The sequence below is a fragment of the Myotis brandtii genome, unplaced genomic scaffold, assembly GCF_000412655.1.
Source record: "Myotis brandtii unplaced genomic scaffold, ASM41265v1 scaffold299, whole genome shotgun sequence".
In the NCBI taxonomy this organism is placed as follows: Eukaryota; Metazoa; Chordata; class Mammalia; order Chiroptera; family Vespertilionidae; genus Myotis; species Myotis brandtii.
In genome coordinates, this window is record NW_005361430.1 from 951,074 (window position 1) to 963,274 (window position 12,201).

A 12,201-nucleotide genomic window follows, 5' to 3' on the forward strand; every position below is an offset into this window, starting at 1 on the left:
GGTGCTCCAACTCCCCTATCGGCCCTACTCTGTGAGTGACAGCGGGGAGCTCCTCAACCCCCTGATAGGCCCTGCTCTGTGCGTGACAGGGGGTGGCATTGCAACCTCCCGATCCGCCCTGCTCTGTGCATGACGGGGCGGCGCCCCTACTCCCCAATCGGCCCTGCTCTGAGCCTGACCAGGGGCTGCACTTAGGGATTGGGCCTGCCCTCTGCCACCCGGGAGCAGGCCTAAGCCAGCAGGTCGTTATCTCCCGAGGGGTCCCAGACTGCGAGAGGGCACAGGCCGGGCTGGGGGACCCCCCCCTCCCCCGAGTGCACAAATTTTTGTGCACCAGGCCTCTAGTATATATATAAAAGCCTAAGCGACCGTGATGTGCACTGACTACCAGGGGGCAGACGCTCAATGCACAGGCATGGAAACATGGAACAGACTGATGAATCTCAGAGAGAAGGGGGTAGGAGGGAGGGTGGGAAGAGATTAACTAAAGATCTTATATGCATACTAGAGGCCTGGTGGGGTCCCTTGGCCTGGCCTGTGGGGATCGGGCCGAAACCAGCAGTCCAACATCCCCTGAGGGGTCCCGGATTGTGAGAGGGTGCAGGCCAGGCCGAGGGACCCCACTGGTGCACGAATCCATGCACCGGGCCTCTGGCTCTTACATAAGAGAACATTTCTTAAAAACACCATAATAGAGAAAGATAAATCAGAATTCTAAAACTTTGGTTATATATATCTTTTTCCCTTACAAAAATCCCTTTGGCATCAGAATAAAAATATGGGTTTACTTTTGCTATTTCTTATCATATTCTATAACTATTATTTATACAGATGATATCTGCAGTTTCTTCCTTTCCCTCTAAAATGCCTTCTTTAACCCATTAGAAATTACTATAGTAGGTTAGTACAATATACTTCAATATAGTGGCAATAGGAAATATTTTGAGAATCAGGTAGTGGTCTCCTCAAAAATTAAGTTTCAAAAGGTTAGATATCACTTTTAACTTCTTGGTGGCTTATTATGGACTTATCTTCTACAAACATATCTAAACTATGAATCTATTCCCATATTTAATCTATTCCTTAAATCACCTCTCCAAAGTTTAAAAGAACACTGTTTTATCTAATAATAATACTCTGTTTTTTTGTTCTTTCATTCAGAAACAAAGAATTGTTGATCAACTCCTAGATGCAGGCAACTGTTCTAAGTACTATCAGACCCAGTAAAAATTTATCTTCCTCTTACGCACTATCAAACCTTCATTCCTCTTGCCCATGTGTGTCTTAAATGAACAAAGTGTACTGGTCTGTTTATAAAGCTAATAATTTTATTGCCTTTACATTCTCCAGGATTTTTTATCTTTTATAGTTTGAAGAATAGACTTTCTAAGGTTACAGTTGTACTTTTCTGTTAATACTACAAAGCACAATCAATCCACTAAGTCACCTCCTTGATCATTTCAGTTTTGTTTTCAGGAAGCAGTTACCAACCCTCATTTTACCTAGAAGCCCTATCTGCATAACATAATGAATTATGGCAGAAATACTTTTGGAAATACAATTTTAAATACACTATTAATGATTTCTGATCTTAACCACTTTGCCTTGGCTCCAGAAAGGTAAAATCCAGGTCACAGCTACTTAAAAAAATGTTAAGACATGTAAAATGTTTTGATGAGTTTAAAATTTATATCAATACCTTTTTCTACATTTTCCACTTCCTCAATTTACAGTTAACTACTGACTTCCATTAAGCTATCTTTTTCTCCCATAGTCTAAAAGGATTCAGAAGTATTCCACAGACACTAATATTTTATGAAAATTTGAGGCTGATACTTTCATGCTTAAGTGCTTTAAAAGAATTTACTAAGCCCTAGCTGGTTTGGCTCAGTGGATAGAGCGCGGGCCTGCAGACTGAAGGGTCCCAAGTTCAATTCCGGTCAAGGGCACGTACCTAGGTTGCAGGCTACTCCCAGGGCCTTGGTCTGGGCACATTCAGGTGGCAACCAATTGATGTGTTTCTCCCACATCGCTATTTCTCTCTGTTTTTCCCTCTCTCTTCCATTCTCTCTAAAAATCAATGGAAAAATATCCTCGGGTGAGGATGAAAAACAAATAAAAAATATTAAAAATATGATCTTAAAAAAATTTACCAAAATAACTGTTTAGATGGCAGATATAATTTTCCAGAGGAAAATCTGGACATAAGAGCAAGTAAAATTTCATTAAGTAACTACTGACTAGTTAGGATTTAATCATTGGCAGCTGAGTTAAATGAAAATGACTAATTCCTATCTTTTCACAAATTATACTAATTACATCAAAATTGTGAGATGTTTGTTCAGAAAGGAAATTATATGGAAATACATCTATATGCATTGAGAATTTTATAGAAGTAGCCATTATAAGGTGCTTTACATACCATACATAAATTAATCCTTTCAATACTATTGCAAGGTAGGTGTCATTAAATTCTTTTAGACAGGCCAGAAATTGAGATTTAGAGAACTGACTTAATTTGCCTAAAGTCACACTTCTCCTTAAGCATTTGAACTCAGATATATTTGCATCCAAAGTTTATGTGCTTAACCATTATACCATACCGCTTCCTACAGTATTTTCAGGTTAAATATGTTTGGTTAGATGAAACTCAAGGTCATTAGAGTACTAGTACACCGAACTTCTGGGGGGAATCGTCTTAAGTTGATTCAAGTTTAATATAATTAGCTTATCTAATATAACTAAGTAGGTGTTAGGAGAACTATTATAAATTGACTGCAGTTCTTGCCAGTGTGGCTCAATTGATTGAGCATATTCCTGCGCACCAAGAGGTCACCAGTTCGATTCCTTGTCAGGGTATTTACCAAGGTTGTGGGCTCAATCCATGTGCAGAAGGAGGCAGCTGATTGATGTTTCTCTCTCTCTCTCTCTCTCTCTCTCTCTCTCTAAAAATCAATAAAATCATATTTAAAAAAAGAAATTGACTGCAGTGAAAAAGGACAATGTCTAAATATGGTTTTACGTTTAATGAAATGTTTGTACAATTACGTTGTAATTCCTTTAAGAAATTGTGAGACAAAAAGTAGCACCGGCCCCAAGTTTCATATGGGCAACCAGAGACTCACAGAGATTTGTAACTCACCCTTGACCACGGAATCAGCAAGTGTGTATGTGGGGGAAGGTGCAGGGGTGGGGAATGGCAGTTGGTGGTGGTGGTGTGCCATCAGGCCGGGAACTCAAATCCAGTCCATAATACTCCACAGTTTGAACAACTATAACATGGAAATCAAAACATTCCTACCACTTTATCTAATGTAGTCAAGCAGATCTTTGTAATCTTTTCCAAAACTGGCACTAGCATGATGTTGCCAAGTATTCCCTGATCTAAAGGGGTCAAAAGCCTCAAACTGGCCGCACTGTGCCTTTTTCTCATCTTCCCTGTGCCTGTGCATTCATATGCCCACTGTTTATTAAACCCCTACACAGAGCTGCCCTCTCCCCACCTGAATCAGACTCAGTAAAGTAAGTTTATCTTCCTCCTAGGCACTATCAAACCTTCATTCCTCTTGCCCATGTATGTGTTTAATGAACAATCTGATAAAAGCAACCTAATAAAATGAATTTGTCTAAAATAAACAGCTTATTGTAGAAATTTTATAGGAAAAGATATGCTTAATTCAATGGCAATTACTGTTAGCATTTTGGTATCTGATTTAAATATTTTAAAGCAGCACTTTCTTTCTATGCCTTTTTAAAAATAGAAAATGTCAGAATAAAGAACACAAGTGAATTATCAACTGAACTGAACTCAAATGAATATCATGGTGGAATTTCAGGCTATCCTATATAATAAAAGGCTAATATGCAAATAGACCAAATGGCAGAACAACCGATCACTATGACGTGCGCTGACCACCAGGGGGCGCTCCCGGAACATGGTGGGCATCGGCAGCAGAGCGCAGAACATGGCGGGCATTGGCAGCGGCGGGATGGTGGAGCAGGTGAGTGGGGGTGCCAGACCAAGGTGGGGCGCCTGTCACTGTCATTGGGGCAAGCCTCTGGTGGTTACTGAAAATTCTTTGCTCCTGCGCACCGTGGTCCTGCCTGGCACTTGCACCTGCTTTTGGTGCCGACCCTGCTCCCACCCGATGATGGCACTGGAGCTGCCGCTTGCAGCCACTGCTGGTGCCGGCCCTGCTCACACCTGCAACTGGCACCTGGCGCTGTCAGTGGGTGCGAGCAGCGGCTGCCAGCCCCAATAGCCCCTGAGGGCTTCTCCACCGGGGCTGTGGCAGGAGGGGCTGGGCGGGGGGGCAGAGGGTGGGCCGAGACCTGCCCCTGTGCCCACCGCAGCTTTGCGGCCCACAGTTTCTTTCAAGGTGCACAAATTCGTGCACTGGGCCCCTAGTGTGACATAATAAAGTGAAGATTTAGTGGCAGCAAGGGAACTGCTCCACTCTGCCCCATTTGATAAATATTGTATTTTTGGGGGGGAAAGGAGGATGCTGTTATAGGATCCCTTAAAACAGTCCTGAATTGTTTTTTGCCTTTTTAAAAAGTCTTTATTGATTTTTTAGAGATCAGTAGTTGGTCACCCTCTCCCAGAATCAGAATCCCAGAAAAATCTTGGCAAATCACTTGAATGATGGCCAATTCCTGCAGTTAAACACACATACAAGCACCATTTGAAGTCCAAAGAGCTTTTGGTTCATTAATCATTTTGTGTTCCAATCCACTGTTCTATCCAAAACATTTGGCAGAAGAGCAGCAAAGAGCATAATATCATCTTCCTCATCAATTTAATGAAGTGAGGAGAATGTTTACCATCCTGCCCATATTTCAACCCAACTCTCTTGGTCTGGTTTTTGGAAGGATGTAAATCAGGCACTTTTCATTATGTCTTCAACATAAGAGAATGGCTATGCACAGGATAAATAATTCACATTTTTATCTAGGTAATAATCATGGACTCAGATAGGAGTAATAATACTACTTCATAGTTAGATAGGAAAGCTATGTAGAGTTTAAGTCCTTCCTCCAAGTAATCAGAATTAGAAATAAATTCTAGCAATTTATGTACATAATTCTGCTAATTTCCTTGGGCAACCTAATTTTAATTTTGGGTTTTAATCAAGAGGAACAGGGCACTGTGTTTCATAAAGAAAATAGGCTTTGAATATCCTACAAAATTTCTCCAAAAAATGAATGATTCTGTAAGATAAATATCTATTTTACTGTTGAAACTACTTTTGCTACGGGAGAATTTCATCATTCTAAGATCTCAAAGTTTATATCGTCTTTTATATGCTAGTAGGGTACAGTACAACGAACAAAGTTTTTAAGCCAGCAGAGCTGGGATCAAGTCTTGTTTCTGTAACTTTACTTATGACCATACATTGAATTTCTTTTTTCTCCTTTAATTTATAAAAAAGATATACTCCTCTCTACCTTATAAGGCTCTTACAAGAATTAAGTGTAATGATTTATATGAAAGCAGATATTGCTAGTTTTTATTATAACAGTTGTTTTTTTTTAAAGAACTATATTTAGGTTTTCTCTGATCAGAACAGATGAGGCCAAATGACTAAAATGAGCACTCTTCCTGGGCAGGGCAGGTGGCCCTAAGGTGAAGACTGGTCCAATCTCAGGAAGGAAGAGAGCCTGACTGGGGCGCAGGACCTTAGGAGCTCTGTCAAGTTCAAGTCAGCTGTGGCGTGAAACCAAACCTTAATACTCCACTTTAAAACAGGCACTTAAAATGAAGTATTATTTTCATTTCAACAGACTGTTTAGTTCTTAAAATCTTGAAAATCCAAGTACATTAACCAGAATAAGAAATAAAAGGCGTGGCTGATAAAGCAAAATGAGACAAAAAGACGATCTCAACCATCCCAAAACAGGTAGCACAGGGTTGGGCAGATCATGTAAATAAAAATGATTAAGATTGGTAAAAAGTAGAAAAGTGGCGATGTTATATTGAAAGAAAAAGGAACACACAGCAATGCCAACCTCAGAGACAACATGGACCTGAAGAACTCCGAGGCAGGCAGAAAGAGATGCTAAAAATGATCAAACCAGCCACAAAGCACAATATACAATATTAACAAAAGAAATCCTTTAATGAACGCAAAGTGACACTTGACTATGGTGGAAGCATTTAGCTGGTAGAAAAGTGAAGTCATTTCAAGGGATTTTTGGAAGGTTGTTTCCATTGCTGGCAAAGGCACATATTCGAATAGATTTTGGGTGTGGGCATATTTTCGAAAAGAGCCTACAATAGGCGGCATTAAAAATTCTGCCTCCCAGACAACCAGCCGGTAACTTGTAGAGGACCCCACGCCAGTCAAGTCCAGAAACGTCCTCGAGAGTGGGCCGCGGACGCCGCACAGCAAACTTTCTCTGGCGGCGGACGGTCCGCGGGAACAAAGCGCCCATCTCCCTGGGGGCGAGAGAGCCGCGCGGGCCGGACCCCCGGCGTGGGCTCTTCCTCTCCCGGCTCGGGCGCCTCCCCACACCCCCCTGCCTCTCCTCCCAGGCCAGGTCCGCCCCCGCAAGCCCAGCCCTCGCCCCTCCACGGCAGCCAGGCAGGTTCCCACAGCCCCAGCTCAGGTTCGCGGGCCGCCGCTCCCAATGCGGAGCTTCATTCATTTACCCGCACCGGGGGCTGGGGGAAACGGGCGGGAGAGCCCCCGTCCCAGCTCCAGCAAAGGGTATTAGGGGCTCAAGGCAGGGACCCCGGCGCAGGCGCTTACTCTGGGTGTCCGTTAAGGAGATCATGGCTGCTGGGGTCCTTGCTGGGGTGAGGACAGCACCTCGAGGAGCCCAGGGCGTGAAGCAAAGACGCGAGTCTGAAGCCGGGAAGCAGCCCAAGAGACAGCCGCCACGTCTTCCGGAAACACGCAGCCATCCCCATCCCAGCTTGGAGGCGGCTTCCGATTGGCTCAATCTGCTCCCGATATCAACCAATGATGTGGAGGCTTGTTCGGTGACGCGAGGGCGGCCACGCCCCTTGGCCAATTAGAGAAGGGTCTGACTTGCCATTGGTGGACCGGGCCGACCCGGAAGGGTGGATGCTCGCGGCTGGAGTGCGGAGAAAGCCGGGTGGCGGGAACTTTTTGCGGGTGAGCCACGCGTGGTTCTGAGTCCGGGGCGCTTTGGGGTCGGAGGCTGGGGAGGTCTGGAAGGCCCGGGTGCGGGGTTCCTGAACGGCTTCTCCGGTTACGTTTTGGAAGGGCTGGTTTTCCCTCTTCCTGCCTGAAGGCGAGGCCCGTCTGTTAGGGGTCGCTGCCTTCCACATTGGCAGGGGAGACAGCAGGGGAACCCAGGCCCTTAGGACACGTTCGTTTGATCTCCAGCCTTTTGCATGCAGCAAGCTTGGTCACCAAAGCCTGTTGATTGGAAGCCGTCGTTTATTGGGAACACCGTTGGGAGGGTATTATTATGTTATTGTATTATTATATTATTATATTGCTGCTGTCTGTAAACGCAGGTGGCGGGGGAAGGGGGATGGATGTGTGTCTGATTTAACCTGTGGCACCTCAGTGGCATTTCCTCCAGCATCGATGACTGGGTGTGACACGGTGAGAGATTTCCTGTGGCTGCTCTCAAAAATTCAGAAACATCAGAAGCGAAACCGATGAGTCATGGAAGTAGTGAAAGCTTGCTGTTGACCAAAAAAACAGTTCGCTAACCGGGAGCACTCCAACCAAAACATGTAATGAGGCTCAGGGGTGTGTTGTTAAAACAGCTGATATAGTGAGAAGGTAGTGGCTGCTTATCTTCACAGTGATTGGGTATAGTATTAACATTTTGTAAATTGATAGGGAATTTGTTTAGTGGCTACCCCATATCAACCTTGGGAAACTTTAAATTTCACTCACATTTCCAGAGGCTAAATGAGGAATGACCCAGGTTAAGTTAGTTATACAAAGTAAGCTCAGTTAAGCTTTGCTTGTGTGACCAAACTGTTTTTTGTTTTTTGTTTTTTTGTGTGTTTTTTTAATGCTCAGGTAGTTTTCAAAGCTGGACTTCGTTTGTTTTTACATTGCCTAGCTATACTTCTGACAGACCTGCTGTAGCTCATTAATTTCTGACCATATTAAGGTATCTTTTATTTGTGTTTTTTTTTTTAATGCTCAAGTAGTTTTCAAGGCTGGACTTCGTTTGTTTTTACATTGCCTAGCAGCTATACTTCTGACAGACCTGCTATAGCTCATTAATTTCTGACCATATTAAGGTATCTTTTAATATTAAATCACATCATTTGGGGAAGGAATTTATGAGTTTTTTTGACAGTATAATCAAAGAAGTAATTTAAAACTGTGTGTGTGTGTGTGTTATAGAATGTATTCTTTCCTAAGAGTGGAGATAGTTTCTGCTTTCAATCTCTGCAAACTTGAGCCTGAACTACATGCAAGGTACTTTGCTAGGCTATGTGAATACAAAGGGAAGAGACGCAACCCCTGCCCTGAGGGAAAACCTTGCACTCTAGGGAAGGAGAATTATGTTTCCACAAGAGCTGTTTATATAGATAAAGAATTAAAAGTCTTTGGTTTACCCTCCTACTTCAAACAGGTTATATTCCAAACTCAGCAAGGCAAAGAGGATCCTGCCTATCTTCCCAGCCTAGTGGTGGTTTCAGAATTCTGTGTTAGGAAGGGCATAAGGTCAGCATTCTGGTTAAGGTAGAGTCATGCTGAAGTAATCTTTAGGGAACATTCTAAGTTACTTTTAGAAAATGTTGGTTGTCCATATCAGAGTTAGGGGAGGTGTTCGTGGGGATTATGGGCAGCCTAAAGTTCCTACTCTCAAGCCGCATCTCCTTCCACTTGCTCATATGTACTCTTTCTTACGTTTTAGTCATTCATAGGTATTTAGAGGTTCTTAATACAAACCATGTGTTTTTTTTTCCCTACTTCTGAGCTTTTCAGGTTCTCTTCTGAAATTTATGAACTCCCCACCCCACCATAGAATGCCAAATCCTTTTTTAAGATTGAGCCTAAATTGTAAGTCTTTAAAGCAAGTATTCAGTAAAATGTTAAGCGATTCATTTGAGTATTTATGTTGGTAGATTTTGCTTAACCTGGGACATTTGAATCTATCCAACTTGTTATTTATAAGATAGGTTCTCTCCCAATTTTACAAGTAGGGAAAGAAGCTGAGAGGAACAGGGTGTGTAATTTTGCTAAAATCACACAGTGGTTTAGTACTAACTATTAAACCTCAAATATTTGCTCTTTTTTGTTATATCACTTTGTATCTGGTGATTCTTGTTGTTTTATTTACCTTGTACTTATTATACTAGAGGCCTGGTGCACGAAGTTCGTGCGGGGAGTGGGCCTAAGCCATAAGTCGGACATTCTTAGTGCTGCAGCAGAGGCAGGAGAGGCTCCCACCACTGTCACCGTGCTTGCCAGCCATGAGCCTTGCTTCTGGCTGAGTGCACTGACCACCAGGGGGCAGCTCCTGAATTGAGCGTCTGCCCCCTGGTGGTCAGTGCACGTCATAGTGACCAGTCGTTTCGCCATTTGGTCGATTTTGTATATTAGCCTTTTATTATATAGGATGTTTATGTGACTTTGGACACTTCTCCAAAAAATAGAGAATTTTACATAAAAATTAGTAAGAACCATGTAGTTCTTTTTTAAAGGGTCCTTATGTAAGTGTTACTTTCTAACATTTTTTTGTGCTTAGTCATGTCAAAATATCATTGATTGAGCATAATCAATAGTACTGTTTTTAAAAAAATGTTGCTATTATTTTTCTTTCATTTTTAGAAAGAAATTTGGATCTCTAATTCAGTGTTGGAATGGCATCTGTTTCAGGTTAGTGGAAATAATTACATTTTTTTTTCCATTCTGTTCTGTTTCTACTCGTATGTTCTTTGAAAAAAATATTTGCTTTTCTCTGTACTTTCACTTCAACTTTGCTGTGAACTTTAAACTGCTCTAAAAGTCTTAATAAAAATAAGTAAATACAATAAATTTAAAATATATTTGTTTTAAAAATTCTGATTATAGCCCAGGCCCGTTAGAACAGTGTCCCGATATGCCAAGGTTGTGGGTTCATCCCTGGTCAGGGCACATACAGGAATCAACCAATGAATGTATAAATAAGTGGAACAACAAATATCTCTCAATCAATAAATTAAAAAATTAAGAAATTTCTGATTTTAGAAATGCTGTTTTTTTAGATTAAAAAAAAGTGTGTGTTTTTAAATATTGATTTCAGAGAGAGGAAGGGAAAAGGGGGGGGAGAGAGAGAGAGAGAGAGAGGGAGAGAAACATCAATGATGGGAGAGAACATTAATTGGCTGCCTCCTGCACACCCCCCACTGGGGATTGAGCCTGCAACCTTACTGGGAATTGGGAATCGAACTGTGATCTCCTGGTTCATGGGTTGATGCTTAACTGCTGAGCCATACCTGCTGGGTTTTTTGTTTTTTTTCAGATTTTTAGAAATTATGGTAAATATACATTACAAAATTTACCATTTTAACTTTTTTTTTGTAATTCTCACCTAAAGATATGATTTTCATTGAGTCTAGAGAAGAGGAAGGGAGAGGGAGAGAGAGAGAGAGAAACATCAATTGCCTCATGAACGCCCTGACTGGGGATCAAACCCACAATCTGTGTATGTGTCCTGACCTAGAATTGAACCCATCCCCTTTTGGTATATGGGATGACACTCCAACCAACTGAGCCATGCCAGCCAGGGCATCATTTTAACTTTTTTTTTTAATCCTCACCTGAGGATATTTTTTCCATTGATTTTTCAGAGAGAGTGGAAGGGAGGGAGGAGACATTAAGAGAGAGAGAAACATCAATGTAAGAGAGACACATCAATTGGTTGCCTTCTACATGGGTCCTGACAAGGGTTTGGTTTGAGGGCTGACACTCTAACCACTGAGCCAGGGTGCATTTTAACTTTTTTAAGTGTACAATTCAGTGGCATTAAGTGCCTTCATATTGTTGTGCACCCATCACCAATATCCATTTCCCGAACTTTTTCATCTTCCCAAACTGAAACTCTGTATCCAATTAAACAGTAACTCCTGATTGCCCCCTTTCTTGCAACCCGTGGTAACACTATTCCACTTTTTCTCTAGGAATTTGATTGTTCTAGGTCTAGGCACTTCACTTAAGTGGAATCATGTAATATTTGTCCTTTTGTGTCTAGATTATTTCACTTAGCATAATGTCTTTGAGGTTCATCCATTTTGTAACATGTATCTTTTTAAGGCTGAATAATATTCCATTGTATGTACATAACATCTTTTATTTATCCATTTGTCTGTCCCTGGACATATGGGTTGTTGCTCCTTTTGGCTAATAGGGAATAATGCTGCTATGAACATTGGTGTATAAATATCTGAGTCCCTACTTTCAGCTGTTTGGATTTATACCCAGAAATGGAATTGCTAGATCACAAGTTGATTTTTTTGAGTAACTTGCCATACTATTTTCCATGGTGGCTGTACCATTTTATATTCCCACTAGCAATACATAAGGGTTCCAAGGAAAATATATGTTTTTTGATAGAATTCTAGGAACCTAAAAATTGTAAAGTAGAAAATACCAATCACTTCTAATCTTATGTTGAGATTAATACTATAACATTTAATTTATTATTAAAATTTTTAAACATTTTGTACATATTGTTTTGTAATGTGATTTAAAAACACATAATGCAAATATAGAATATAGACATATTATTAAGTAAATTGTATGTTGTAAATATTCTAATACCTGCATTGTATTTTGTTGTTTTGAAGTGACATTAAATAAATAATATTTTATTGTTGAACTTTTATACTGTTTTTATTTTTAAAACATAAAAAATTCTGCCTTGAGCATCTATGAATTGCAAGTTTTGTGTGCTCCTCTGATTATTTCTTTAAGATACAGTCCTATAAGTGGAGTTATTTCAAATGTCTTTAAAATGTAAAAGAAAAACATCCATTTTACCTTTCCCAGACAGATACGCTTGGTATTTTGATATATGTCTATTCATTATTTGTTCCTGTAAACTTTACCAGATTCTACTGTGCTTATTAGTGATATCTTGCTATTTATTCGGTTAAGAGGTGATGGCAGGGGTGCTGTGTATATAAAGTTTGCTAATACATACTAGTTCTAATAGTAGGGTGACAAGATTAGTTTTTTCTAACTTTAAAGAAGGGGCTTTCTTAAATATGAGACA

The 12,201-nt window shown here is 41.0% G+C and overlaps 2 protein-coding genes across 5 annotated transcripts in view; one reads left to right on the forward strand and one right to left on the reverse strand.

Moving 5' to 3' along the window:
* GOLT1B (golgi transport 1B) overlaps positions 1-6,947 on the reverse strand; it is a 15,810-nt gene extending 8,863 nt beyond the window's left edge. Inside the window, exon 1 of one of the 2 annotated variants that reach the window (XM_005869571.2) lies at positions 6,753-6,947. In XM_005869571.2, the coding sequence (XP_005869633.1) occupies positions 6,753-6,777 (25 nt within the window). In that variant the 5' untranslated portion in view covers positions 6,778-6,947. The remainder of the gene's footprint in view (positions 1-6,752) is intronic. The other variant, XM_005869570.2, reaches the window with a different exon arrangement.
* An 85-nt stretch (positions 6,948-7,032) lies between these two features.
* The window catches only part of RECQL (RecQ helicase-like), a 29,256-nt gene continuing 24,087 nt past the window's right edge, over positions 7,033-12,201 (forward strand). The window contains exons 1-2 of one of the 3 annotated variants that reach the window (XM_005869573.2): positions 7,033-7,121; positions 9,777-9,824. In XM_005869573.2, coding sequence (XP_005869635.1) covers positions 9,809-9,824 — 16 coding nt within the window. In that variant the 5' untranslated portion in view covers positions 7,033-7,121; positions 9,777-9,808. Of the gene's footprint in view, positions 7,122-7,504; positions 7,794-8,372; positions 9,006-9,776; positions 9,825-12,201 lie in introns of those variants that run through there. The other 2 variants (XM_014542343.1, XM_014542344.1) reach the window with 2 other exon arrangements.